We start from the raw sequence: 14104 nt of genomic DNA on the forward strand, positions 1-14104 counted from the left end.
TTTCCTTTGTCTCTTGTTTGAGAGACACGCAGAGAGGGAAAGGACTTGGAAAAACAGGAATTCGAGAGGAATCAAGCCACGTGGATTCTTAATCCTTCCTTCCAGGGACGGCCCACTCTGTGAAGGTGTTACATCTGTTGATTGTGTCCGTCTTCGTTTTCGATTTCTTTATGGTAACTGTTACACAGATGCGTCTGGTGGAGACCGACGCCGGGTCGATTCGTGATATGTGCTTTAGGATTTTTGTGCAGAAGGCAAACATGTGTATCTTTGTTGCTGCTCAGAGAGATAGAAGTGCCTCTAGAAAAGGTCCCGGGAAGGCTGTGTGCGGCTGTCTCCTCTGTCAAGACTCTTTGGTCCGTCCATCGCCTTGTGTGTCGGGGACAGAAAGGAGTCAACGCCCTTTTAAACGTTGAAATGCCCGGAGTTTTCCCCTCTTCGTTGCAAATCAAATGCCGTCTTCGTCGTCCTTCCCATTGGTGTCTCTCTCTCTGCGGGAAGCCGCGAGCATCCCTTCGCCGCCCAGTTCTGTGTCCATCGCAGCCGTTAAGATAACCGCCCTCTCGTAGGCATGTCTTTCCCTCCGTCGTCCCCGGAGACTCCTTCGGGTGCATTGTCGATTCGTCAGAATCGTGAACTTTGGCGAAAAAACTGAAAAATTTAGACTAAGACTCTATCTTTTCGTCCGTGGTGCCTTCGCGGATCCTCTGTCTCCGTCGCTCCCACTGCCTCCGACAATCCCCGTGTGTCTCAAGTCTTTCTCTCTTTCTATCGTCCCTCGTCTCTGTTCTTGTTTCACTATTCTTGTCTGCCTCTTCGTCCTTCTTTCTTCGGGGGTGTTTCTCTTTTCGTGTTTCCATCTCGCGTTTGTCTGTAACTACCGCCGTTCTCTCAGACGGGAGTCGTTCTCTTCTTGCTCCGGTCGCACAACGCACATTTTTTTGGCGAACACAATGCCGACAAGTGCGCAGGTAGGGAAGCCGCTGAAAGCACGGACTTCACTGCTTCGTCTGCGTCTCCGCGTACTTTTCCTTGCCTTTCTGTCGCGGCTGCTGTGTCTCTCACTCACCTGCTTGTGGGCGCATCTGCATCCCACCTACAACAGCCAGTCTTCTCTGCTGCACCCCACAGCTCCAAAGAGACAGGACTACATTTCGCCATCCCTCTTGGCTCGCCGTCTGTCTGCGCCGCACAGCGCGGCTCTCAGACACTTCCACCCTTTCCATCTCACAGTTGAGTCTGCGCCTCTGTCTCTCTCACAAGAACAACGTAACGACCGGAAGCAGAGAGCAGGCTTGGAGGAGGGAAGAACTCGGCAAGACGCTCCACCTGCAGAGCAAGCCAGAGTGCTCGTCCTTACATCTGTCACAGACGAAGGGATCGCGCAATTGTTTCCTCGACGCGGCGTCGGGTCGGGTGTACGTACACCTCAAACTCAGGCGCGGTTGCCGAGCCCGGAAGACGCCCCTGGTTTTCTGGCGGCTGACGTCGCACCTGTGAGTGCTCTGCCTCCTTGGGGACGCGACTCGCGTCTCTCGTCCTCGCTTTACAGAGGAGAAACGCAATGGGAGGCAACGAAGAAACAGTCTCTGAATTCTGGCGGCCGCCGCGTGTCATCTGGGGGTTCACCGGCATCGCGTGTCTCTTCCTCCGGTTCGAGCCCAGGGTTTCAGTCCGATCAGAGAGTCTTTGGGAATTCTCCAATCAACGAAGTGAAACTTGATGGCGTTCTTTGGCGCCTTGTCGTGCCCTTCCTTAGCTGGGACGGCGAATACTTTCTGACGTTTGCGCTGCAGAAGACGGCGTACTACTTTGAGCTGACGCATGCCTTCTTCCCAGGTCTCTCTGTGGTGTACATACACTTAGGTGGCTTCCTCCGACGCCTGCTGTCGCGCGCTGCCGAGGTCGCTGATAGTGCTGTGCCTCGTTCTTCCTCCCGCTTCTCTGCCAGCCAGTCAGAAGAGAGCGAGGAGTCCCGGTCAAGCAAGGGATTTCAGTCGTCTCCTCCTCTCCAGGACTCCTTTCCGTTTCCTGCGCGCATCGACGACGCCGTTGTCTTTGGCTTCGCCGCCGTGCTTGTCAGCAACTTGGCCTTCGCTCTCGCTGCGCTAGGTGTCTTCGAAGTGGCGCGCATGCACCTTGCTGCAGAGGCTCGCGTGAGGGGGGAAGCCGACGAACAAAGCAGAGACTCTCGGGATTCAGCGTGTCCACTCTTTCCTGGGGAAAACTGCTCGCCTGCTGCGGCTGTCTATACAGCTCATACTGACAGCGACACGGAAGGACGGAAGTCTGTCCATTCGTCTTCAGATGGGACACAGCGTCACTCGTACTTGCAGGCTTCATGGAAACGCGAAGGCGAAGACGTCTATGTTATTGAAGAAGAGAGAAATCGACAAATGCCCAGTGTGGAAAGGGTCCGAGACGAAAATGAAGAGTCTTGCAGAATCGCGTTCCTTGCTGCCGGTTGGTTCTCCTTCTCCGCCGCCAACATCCACATGAGTGCAGCGTACACCGAAAGTCTCTTTGCGGCGTTGACCATGTGGGGTTTGTATATGCTTCTCTTCGCTGAGCACCCACCGGCTGGGTCCCCGCAGTCTTTCGACTGTCTCGACACTCCAGAAGAGGCACCCCAGGATGGGAAGGACATGCCAAAGGCCGTAAGGAGCAAGAGGGAATTTAATGCAGAGAGTCGCTTGAACTGCACATCTGTCAAGCAGTCAAGACACGAGGCGTCTTCTCGCAGCAAGGAAGTCGAGAAGGCTTCTCCGCGTCCCTGTCAGTCGACGTGTGCAACGTCTGCCGTTCGTGCAATGGGAAAACGCATTCGCAAGCGTTTTTTGACACTTTTGCTTCCCTTTCTCCTCCGTTTGGGGGCAACGTTTCTTTTCTTCTTGGCGTCTTTTCTCCGATCCAACGGGTCGCTTGCTCTCGCCCCGCTGTTCTTCCATACTCTCCGGACATGCCCTCTCGTTGGGTCGTTGAGACCAAGAGGCAGGCAGCCACGTCCGCCGAACGCCTCGTCGGCCATGGTAGGCAACTCGCCACACGACAGGAAAACGCACGGATCGCGAGAAGGCGACAAATCCGAAGCGGCAGCACTTTCCCGGCGTTTGGGAAACAGCGACGAAAGCGTGGAAGGACGTGGTAGAAAGGACGAAGCAACGGACGGCTCAGTTACACACACCGCAGTGCAGACACAGACTTGGCTTTGCCATGTCAGAGGACGAAGAAGTTACGGGAGACTCCTTGTCGCCACAGGATATCACTGGATTTTTGCGCTCTTCCAGGCTGTCGCCGTCGTCTTACCTATTTTCCTAGCTATGGCTTACCCCTGGTACCTCTACTGCGCATGCCCTAAAACGTCTCAAGTCGTGACGTCGACCTGCCACGTTGCATCCGCTTTTCTCGGCCAGACTGTCCCTACACCGTATAGCCAGGACGCGGAGGCGGACTCACTGGATGTGCTCCCGTCTTTCGTACCAGGTGCTGAACCATCTGCTGGTTTCGTTTCTTCTTCACTGAAGGAGTCAGACGCAATGCCTGCTCCCCGCCAGGACTCTGGATACTCTACCGTGTCGCAGAGCTTCGGTCCGGCTCCCCTTCGTCGGCACACCTTGACTTTCTCGCAGTTTGCCTACCGTGTCCTTGCTGTGGGATTGCCTCAATCAGCCGCTTCCGTTTTCTCTCGTTTGCGTCGGTTCCTTTTTGGCTCTCGTGCCTATTGGGCTTCGGAAGCTGAGCAGGTTGCAACCGAAGCAGCTCTCGACAGTGCAGTTTCACTGGGCGTACATGCAGTCGGGAGAAACCCCGTGACGGGTCCAGCTGTAGAGACACCCGAGCGCGGGTGCGTTTCTGGCCCTTCTGAATTCGGGCTTCAGTCAGGTCCAGGAAGTCTGCGGGTCTTTCTCGGCAATAAGGAACGCGTTATCTCGAACGCTGCTTCGCCGATGCCGCCGTGGTGTTCAGCGCGCGTTCCAAACATATACCCATGGATCCAACGCGAATACTGGGACGTCTACTTTCTAGGCTTCTTCCGCTTCAAGAACTTGTACCTCATTATTCTGGCTCTGCCTTTCTACTTCCTTGCCATGTCGTGCATTCTCTTTTTTCTCCGGCGAACGTGGGGCCCGGGGCGCTGCGCCGAAACGCTGAGTGATGACGCAGTCAATCAAGGAAGGGAAGCGACTGGGGAACTGCTAGAGGGAGAGAAACCGCGACACTCACTACGTGGCATGCAGGGTTCGAAGAATTTCAACTTGCGATGGTCCAAGAATGTTACTTCTCTATGGAGACAAGGTGGACGATTCTGCCTCAGCGTCGTACTGGATCCTGCCTTCGGCGAAATCTGCCAACTCGCGTTCCTCATGATGTTCATGTTTCTGTGCGGCAACACAAACGTAAGTTTTTTATCGATGTTCTGCGTAGCCTTCCACGTTTGCTACTTCTTTGAATCTGTCCTTTTCCACATGCGCCTCGGATGCTTGAACGAAGGATCTTTTCTCTGTAAATCATCACGCCGCCACTCTTGTCCACCCACGGATACCCACAGACAAACGCGTCGATTTGGTGAGCGCCTAGCCTCGTTTCAGACCATGACGTTTAAGCAGTTTCCGTTTTACGAGGCCGAGTCTGCTGGCTGCAACCGTTCGTATGCGCGCATTTCTAAAAATGCGTCTTACGCGTTGCTTGACCCAGACGCTTCCCTTGTTCTGAGATCTATCATCGAAGGCGATATTCTTTCCACCACCGTTTGGAACTTCATTCCTGAAATCAACGTATCACTGGTGCTTCTAACGTTATGTGTTATGCTTCTTTTTTGGTGCAGGTATTTGTTCGTCTCAGCACCGCATCACCAATTCTTTTTCTGAATATGGCGCGTCTACATGATGCATACAGCTGGAGAAAGAAGCATTTTCTCGCGAAAAGTGTGTCTTCGAGCTGCGTGTCGCCGTCATGCTGTCTTTCTGGGCGTGCTTCTTCGATGACAACCGTCAGCCGTGATCAACATCAGAGAGGCTTTCGCATGCACACGAAGAATGCAAGCGAGCACTCGAGTGCCGCGGACCGAAAGCCAGATGGTGCTGTCTCACGGGCTGATGCTACAGGCTCGGGCTCCTGCGACGAGGATATTGTGAGATCAGGCAACAACGCGAATTGTGCAAAGGTCCCCCCGCCTGTTGGCTGGAGATGGTGGGGCTTCTGTAGCTCTATAATTCTCCTTTGTCACTTCTTAGGTCCCCTGTTTTTTGGCTGTTACGTTACATGGACTTAGGTAGCTTCGTGAGGACGCGCGGCGATACAGCATTTTTACTGCCGAAGGTTCCTGTGGTCTTGTCTAAAATTACAATTGGCTTCGAAAGAGTGAGTCTGGTAGTACGACCTGAGGAGGCTGCCGTTTTTGATCTGTTTAAAATCAAACTACAAGGTGCTGTACGAAGAGCAGCGTCGGGATTATTTCCCCGAACAAGCTGCATACCCCCATGCCATGTACAGAGATGCGTCAGAGAATCGCATATTCTAGTGTAGCAGCACGATGGAGCTCAACAACTGCAGGGGACGGAATTAGTTGGCTATCTGTTGCCCTGTACTCACAAGCATTTGCAACCTACTCTGTACCGCACTCCACAGTGTTACAGTGATTCAGAACTGGCCACCTCCACGTTTGAAGTCGATGAAACTACATGCAGACGCATACCTACGCAAGCTCGGGAAGATGACCAACAAGGATACTGACGATAAGAAATGACTACATAAGAGATGCAGTGCATGTTTTGCTATGAGGCGTCAGCTGGTTCGAGGTTGCTGGCTAACCCTTCAGCGGTCGGGAGCGAGACGGCTTCAGTCACAAGGGGTTTCTGCTGTGGACTCATAGTTCAGATAATTACGGTGGCAGTTGCATGAGTTAATCGAAGGCAAGCTGGCTCGGACGGCAATGACTAACGCATCATGCCTTCTGGGTGAGGCGAACATCTGAAACAGTGACCGAACATCACGCAAGCACCCCCCTTAGTACCTGGTGGTGGGAATTGCACACAAAATACCGGCAGAATGTGCAGCAACAAGAGCTTGTCCCGGTCCTAATGAAGTTTGCTTTTGTGTGTGAATGTCAGCGTTTGTTAGCATATTTTCCACCAATGGGTTTTGAGAGCATACGCGCCACGGAAGACGTCTATGTGTGAGCTAGTTTGCGAACAATAGTGTTGCAAGCCTCACAAGAACGCATTGAGCAACCCTGCCACAAACGAAACGACTCCGTACGTCCTTGGAGGAGCGAAAACCACGGGATCTCTGCTGAAGGTTGCCGTTATTGAGGTTTCAACCCCATGTTTCCTCTCAGGATGGAGCATGCAGTTTGCTTATTTGAGGAGCCAGTGACTGATAACCTGACTGAAACCAGGCCCCCGACACTTGTCACTGGAGTTTTCGCGTGTTCTTCCAACAAACGACTGCCCATATTCGCAAGTAGAGGAACAACGTTCAGGCCCACAACGGGAAGAATTTGCCACATCCCAAACGGCACCTGTATCGACACGAAACTTCTCAACGCAGGACTATTCCTTTGTTTCCGTTTTTCTGGAGGGCGAAGCCCGCTATGCCTGTCCTTTTAGAATCTTGCACGTAATCCCATGTTTTTTGAGGGAACTGGTTCTAGATAGTTCTTAGCAGCAGAGAATTTTGGTCACCGAAGAAACAATTTACCATCTAAGAGGGTCCCGAGGCTGCATCAACATCGGGCTTCCGTAGAGAGGCTGGCAACGTGATACAACTGTTCTAAATTGGTTGTCTCTACAGAACTATAACCCGCAATGAAAGAAGGAATAACCACTTTAGTGTTTTCTGTATTCTCTTCAAATCTCTGTTCGTCTGATCCGACAACCGTTGGCCCCGCCTCTGCCTTGCGAGGGGCCCTCAGTGTCCTGCATGCAACCCGCAGCCTCAATGCTGATTGGTAATTTTTGAGCGACACTCACGCGGATCGATGAAATGCTGAACATCGATTTCTCATCTCTAGCATTCAACGACGCATTCACTCACCCTGCACGCAATGGCATACGGCCGCTGCGCCGCATACCCTGTTCAAGTATACGCACTGTTGCTTTTCGGGAAATTCCGAAAGTGGGACGGCCTGGGTGTGCAACGGCGTAACCTAAAAGTCGATTTTTGGCAGTGAAAGGACTTAAGAATGCATTAAGTCGCTTGCACCAAGATGATCATCGCCAAGCTCATATATAATTCTGCTAGCGCGCAACAGACGCTAGTCCTACGTCCATCATCTCATTTCTTCTTGTGCTTAGTAAATGCTGCTGTTCTCTTACACAACTGAAACAACTGACACACCCGCACCGTTTCAGATGAAGTCAGCACTTCCGGACGCTGTCCATAGAGTAATCAAAGAGCTTGAGTGCCGGCAGTCCTGATCGTCACGAAGAACGTTCGGTTTTCTGTCAGGGACCGCATGTATAATCTTCTTCAGGTGTGTTCTTATGCATGCAACCTTCCCGACTGTACATTATGCAGGGTCATTCTCTTGTGATACACAAGAAAGATCCTGAACCACAAATTGTACAAAGTTCTTCGTTCTCGTGATGCACTGCTCGGGGGTTGGGGGCATGCCGACTGGCAATACGCTTTCGGCTTGTTCGGATAGCACGCTGAGCAGGCCGTCCGTCGTACCGTGTGTCCCATGCTCTCTTGGCCCACGTCGCAGGAGCGGCAGCACGACCGACCGACTGGCTGCCACTAGATGCCATCTGGTGTCGCCCATCCAGGTTATTCGCGGCCGAGACAGGCGACGGACCTCCGTACCTGCAGGTCGATTTAACGGTGGCCAGTCCGATGGTAACTACACTTCTGAGGATGGCTACTCACGGAGAGCGAGCAGCCAAGGAGCGGGCATCAAGAAGCCGAGTAATGCCGGGGCTGCTGATGAACGCTGTGTAACAAGTGGTTTTTCCGCTGATAATGTTGGAGGATCTGAGAGAAACATTTCAGACAAGCGTGTTGTTGTCCGAATTCGGGGAGTCGGTCCCAGGAGCAGCAGAAACCTGGCACTTTGTGTGCATCCCGAGGACAACACTCGAGTTATTTGTCACAGAGGAACTTGCCTGCAGGAGTTCCGGTTCAGTCGGGTATTTGCTGATCCGGAATCGAATGATGACATTTACCATGAGATAGGAGGCCCACAAATAGTCGAGGCAATTGGCTTGGGCGTCAAAGAAACTGTCCTCGCATACGGGCAAACCGGAAGTGGGAAAACACACAGGTATCAAGGCACCTGATGTTTCGTACATACTTCCCAACCAGTATCCGACGCGGGTCGTACACACACATTTCCTCTGCACGCTGCGTGTTCAAAAAGCCAGCACACACTATTCTGGCCGTTCCGCCAGTGAATCACTTACAAAAGCCGAAAGCCAACGCCATAGGAGGCATTCCATCCCAGGATATCTGCGCAACGCACATTTTCCATCTAAGTCGGTTGCCGGGGGTCGGGGATTAAAAAAATTGCACAGCCTCGTAGATATACGCATAAGCGACCTTAATTGTCATTCAGCCGGTTAGCTGCTTGTAAGGTCTAAGCTGTCGTTGCACTGTAATATCTGATACAAGGTAAAGACTTTGTGTTGAGAAGGGAAGCTCTGCTGTCAGTTCCGGTACGTCAGGAAGACACGAACCTCGAAGGCCCTGATACATCGACCGTTCGGAAGACAACCTTTATCACTCGGTCATGAACGGCAGGATGTGCTTATTGTGTGCTTGACTGCAGCTTGTTTGGGACTAAAAGAGAGAAGGGTTTGGTCCAACATTTCATTCATTCGCTGTTCGAGCACCGTAACGCGGCGCGGTTGCAACAAACAATTGCCGTGTGCGCAGTTGAAATTTTTGGGGAGGCACTCTACGATCTTTTACCCGAGTGTGAAACTGATAGGAGAACCGGTGCTCCCTTGATAGTTCGCCACGAAGAATGCTTCATCAAGACATCCAAGTTTACGTACAAGGTCTGCACAGTCGATGACGAGCAAACGGCACTCGATCTGTTGGAGGATGCCCGACAACAAAGGAGGGTTGGCGATTCTCATCTCAACTCGAGGTCAGCTTATATATACGAGTTCACCGGCTACTCCTTGGCCTCATGGGTGGTCGTGGTCGAATTGTTGATATTTGGAAGCACAAAGAAGAGCCTTCGTTGTCCCAAAGAAAGCAGGATCCCCCCGAGCATGAGTATGACACTCTAGCGACAGCGATGTGATGCCAATGCATCCTTTATCTGACGTGGTACATAGTGACGGATCTTGGGGTGGGGAATCGCTACGTCGGGTTCGTCACTTTCGGAAAGAAACTGGGAAGTTCTGGCTTGTCCTCTCGTCTCTTTGAACGCAGATCTAGTCGATCGCACGCAGTGGTTCAGTTCTTCGTGCACACCCGCGTTTCTGAAGGACGAGCCTCAGAACTTCTGAAGCGCCCGGTGATCCCGGAACGTCCTGTCGGCGAATGTGCATTCTACGGCGTGCTGACTCTCGTCGACCTCGCCGGATGCGAACGTGAGGCGCCGTCCTACCTGCCCCGACGTCTTTATACTGGAAATGGATATAAGGACGAATCGAAAGCTGGATGCTGCAGCCGATCCCTGAATGCTTCGATTTCGACGCTTAACCGACTCATACGGAAAATGCAGGTCAGAAGGTCCACATTAGTATATAGGTATGTACATCTGAATGCTCTAAATGATTATTTGGTTCCGCCTTCCGCGGTCTGTAGTTATATTTCTGTACACAAAAGAGTATGAGGGCCCATCTTGCAGCTCCCAGTGACACCATGCTGTGGAGGTGACGACGTTCGCGCCTCTGTGTGGTTCTCATTCGCGCAGACAAGCACATTAGACGAATCTGATCGGCGGCAGTCAGCCCTGAACAGGGTTTTGTTCGACTATCTACAGCCAGAGTGTGGTGTTTGCATGATTTTTTGCCTCAATCCAGAAGCATCAGAACTCCAGGTGAGAATCATTCCCTTCTGTAAACAGACAAGAACGCGCCAGCTTGACTGATGGCGCGCTGATGACCGGAACAGGGGGGGGCGCCGAGCCATATTTAGCTCTCTGCTGTTCCGCGTCATCCCTCCTCCCTCGCAACTGAAGTCACACCGACTGAGAACAGAGGAATGCAAGCAAAGTGTATGTTCAAAGGCGATACTATGGTTCTCCCTCTCTCTGACGGAGTGACACTACGGCTGGCTTTTGCCTTTTTGTAGGTGTCACTCTCCACCCTCTCCATTGCATCAGAATCGCGTCTCATCCCCTGTTGGCGGAGGCAGTATTTTCTTCCATTGGGTCCCCTGCGGGAGTACTACAACGAATCGGTTATTTGTCAGTCCGTTAACCCAATCAGTGACTTGATCAAAGCGCGCCACCCAACGGTCAGCCAGGACACCGGATCTTTCTTATCGAGTAGCAGCAGTCATTGTTCGAATGCAGTTGATAGTGCCGTGCGAGGCAGGCCTTCTTCTGTTGGGATACGGCCTTCTCAGCAGAGTAAACATAAAGTAGAGGTGGAAGGGCGCAGACCGGGTGTCACGTCTGACGATCTTTTCCCGGTCTCGTCCAGCGATCCTCCAGATGCATCCCCTTTAAAACCTCGCCAAAGAAGGGCATCAGATATTCCGGTCTGCTCGTCGCCACCCTCGTCGCCCTTAGGGACAGAGGAGTCCACCCAATCGAGCGGGAGTGGCTCGAACGCCTGGGTCGTGAAGATGCGAAGTCAATCGTCGTCATCATTTCAGCTTCCTTGCTGTCCCCGTCGGAAGAACATGGGAACGCAGACGAATTCATCTGGAGCCTCCCACCCGATTTCAGATATTGGTGCTGGAGGCCAGAAAGTGGTTTCGGCTGTACCCAGCGAGGCTCTAGGTGCTCCGCCTTGCTCAGGCGTGTTGCACGTTTCAGTTTTGAACGCCGCATCACTCGAAGAGATACTTCGAAATGCCAGAGCTTTTACTCCCGATGTACTTCAGAGAGCGCTGGCACAACAAGGACGACGATGTGAGCTCCGAGCACATTCGGATGGCACCAAGGGAGATGGGATTTCCACCGACACAGGGAGAGTTATTCGCCACCTTAGCGAGGCGCAAGCTATCCCTGTCCAACTCGGATCTAACGCCGGTACAAATATGTACCTCTTGGTTCCAGCCTCATCAAACGCGATGTCGGCAACTCAGAGGGGAGGAGCGAAGCAGTCGGGCTGTGAAGGCAGGTTTAGTCGAGGATCAACAGACGGAGGTAACAATATGAGTGGGAGGCGGCCTTCGTATTCTAGAGAGGTACCTCTTCCTCCGGTCAGTGCACAAAACGTCGTGGAAGCGAACGAATCTTTCTCATCCTGTTCTCCGAGGAGACAAACGCGCCGGAAATCCTCTCCCACCACTAGTTCTGATGCTCGTTCGGTGGAACTCCAGGATCGTTCAGAGAATGGTACGCCGAGGAACAAAGGCAGAGCTGAATGTGACGTCGCGTCTGAGTTCGTACTCAATGATGGCGCCTTAGTGAGCGAAAAACACATTTTTCGTTTGCAAGAAACCCCACGCGAGGGAGCAAAGCAACATGAAACTGATGATGTACAACAGCGGGAACAACTGAACGGAACAATGCGTCTCCCATGCGCATCCGCCATGTGTTCTTGGTCGTCTCATATGTGCCCGCCTCCACCCATCTGCGCTTTGAAAAAACCTGTCTCTACTTCCAGAGCACAGGACAGCGACAGTGGTGAGTTGCGATAAACTGCTGGAACGTTTTATGCCTCAGCATGAGATGCGAAGACTCAAACAGATGGAGACTCAGATGAATCAACACTTGTCTCATACGTACCCGTCGCGCACTCCTACAACCAATAATACGAGAAAGAACCGAGTATATACGTGTGCAGCTACTGAATATGCCCAACGAGTTCAAGCACACTGTTCTAAATACCACATGTGAATCTCCTCTCTCTACGGGTAGATCTATCGGTACACAGTGGTGTCTGTATGTAGGAATGCAGCTACGTCACCAACGGCAGTCTGGAGTCGCGGCTTCAAACGTATCATTGTCTATTCGACCAGTTGACCTCCTGGGTTCCTGTTGTGGGCAATGCGAGTCAACTAAAAATGCTATCAACAGTGCTGTCCTCCTTGCAGATGTATCAAGAGAGGCAGTGACATGATTTGTGGATCAAAAATCAAGGTGTTCTCGTCTTCCGGTTTCACCTGTTCCTACAGACCCCGGCAATGACGTTTCATCGTGTGTCGTCGAAAGCGACATTTCTTCAGTTGATTCATGCTCCCTTGCGCCGAAGGCCCGACATTCCTCCCAGTCGTCCTCCTCTATCAACTCTTCAAATGTTCTCCCCGTCACCGAAGCTACACCCGAGAGCTCACTGACACCCCGCCTCTCACGCCCAGTCACTGAAACCAACATCGAGCAGTGTACTTCCTCTCCACTACTCCCATCTCTATGCTCGGGCAGTAACAACATATCTCTGCGTTCTGCTTCAGACGAAGGAATGTCACTCAAGCTCTCTTTATTTGCTGGCGTATCAGAAGGAGTAAATGCAGAAACGCAGCCCGTACAGGGTCCGGCGGCAGTCACCGGAACAGCAGTGAAATCGGCACACAGGGACAACCGCTCACCGTGTTTTTCGTTCGTAAAGAATAAACCAATCGTTAATTCAGATGAAGGAGTGCCCTGCGGTGGACCGGCAGAGCAGCGCACGAGTTTTTGTGAAAGGCAGTTGGTTGGCTCAGAATGGGAGCAAAGGGATCAAACATCACAACCGCTTGGTATTCACAAGGCAAAAGTCATTGGTCGCCTCCAGCAGTCACCCTGCTCAATGGGATATGTAATGCCGCAACGAACGCGAGATTTACCTTTCCCTACCTTCACGGCTCCGGCTGGGTGCAGTGGACAGCGTCCTCACGCAACCGTTTCTGACCATGTGGCCGAGACCGCTGAGAAACATCCTGTAGGTCCTTTGTCTGCAGCTCCAAGACCCCCTTTTCAGTGTTGCTGTGTAAGGCAACACAAGGAGCTGTGGCGTGACATCGAGCTGCGGAAGGAGCAACAGCGACGGGAGGAGAGGCGCATTCAGGCGCAGATCGACCTGATTGAGAATCAGCTGCTCTCACTCGCGCACCAACCGGGTCCTTCATGGACAGTTTTCCCCTCCCGGTTGCACCGGCCAGAGAGCAGACTTGAATCTCTGAACGAATCCAGTGCTGCAAATACTTGCACTGTAGACACCCTCCTCCTAGCCCACCGCTTGTTGCTGAATTCTTATCGATGCACCACAGCAGCAACAAGTCCTGTTTGTCCCGCCTGCGAAGGCCCCGGTGGCTGTCCGGAGCTACCGAAAAGAAGATCTTTTTCTTCTCTCTCGAAAAACGGTGCTGCGACCGAGCAACAGCGAACGCTTCTGTCACGAAGAATGGACCACGGCGCCGGTGTGGAACATGCATGCGAAGAGACAGCAGCGGACAGCACGTACCAGCCTATCAGCTCTGCCGGCATCCGAGGAAGTCACCGTCAACAAGCAACTTCTTGTGTACAGCATGCCCTCACAGTTTCGGATGATGCTCAAGATCAGAGATCAAAGCCGCACCATGTTGCACACCGCGGCTTATCGGAGTTTCACGCCACGAACGACGGAGCCTCTATAGGTGGAGTCACGGGAGGGCACCAACACAGACAGGTTTCTGATGAGTTCTTGCCTGGCACCAGTGAAGGAGATTTGCTTTTCTCTTCGAATCCCGGAAGCACTTTCCGTTCGCCTTGCGAGGCGGAGACCTCAGATAATGTGGAAAACTACTTAGGAGAGATCGGCAGGAACCTGTAGACACTTCGCTCCTTGCAGATGGACACTAGGGTGCAACTGGACATCTCTGTCAGAGAGGTGTGATGAGGTCCGAAGACAAGGGAGAAACTGAAAAAGACAGAACAAAATCACATAAAGGAATGTTCATAAAACAGAAGTGCGCGTCAGAGCTTCGTAAAAGTGTATTCAAGGACAGAACCGAGGATGGTGTAGTTGGACAGTTGGGTGTTCTTCCACGCCCCAGAAAAGGACGCACCTGGTAAAGT

General features: G+C 52.4%; 2 protein-coding genes across 2 annotated transcripts; both read left to right on the forward strand.

The window, feature by feature from the left end:
- Window positions 1–953: 953 nt before the first annotated feature.
- Window positions 954–5272, forward strand: TGME49_270220 (hypothetical protein; the record flags this gene model as incomplete). Its single annotated transcript, XM_018781571.1, has 2 exons — window positions 954–4397; window positions 4826–5272. 2 exons carry the CDS (start codon window positions 954–956, stop codon window positions 5270–5272), a joined length of 3891 nt encoding a protein of 1296 aa, XP_018636607.1.
- Window positions 5273–7610: 2338 nt separating this feature from the next.
- Window positions 7611–13859, forward strand: TGME49_270210 (kinesin motor domain-containing protein; the record flags this gene model as incomplete). Its single annotated transcript, XM_002365656.1, has 6 exons — window positions 7611–8247; window positions 8875–9091; window positions 9382–9676; window positions 9869–9994; window positions 10249–11272; window positions 12247–13859. The coding sequence occupies 6 exons, from the start codon at window positions 7611–7613 to the stop codon at window positions 13857–13859; spliced, it is 3912 nt and encodes a 1303-aa protein (XP_002365697.1).
- Between the last annotated feature and the right edge of the window lie 245 nt (window positions 13860–14104).

This window comes from Toxoplasma gondii, chromosome VIII (assembly GCF_000006565.2).
Source record: "Toxoplasma gondii ME49 chromosome VIII, whole genome shotgun sequence".
NCBI classification, from domain to species: Eukaryota; Apicomplexa; class Conoidasida; order Eucoccidiorida; family Sarcocystidae; genus Toxoplasma; species Toxoplasma gondii.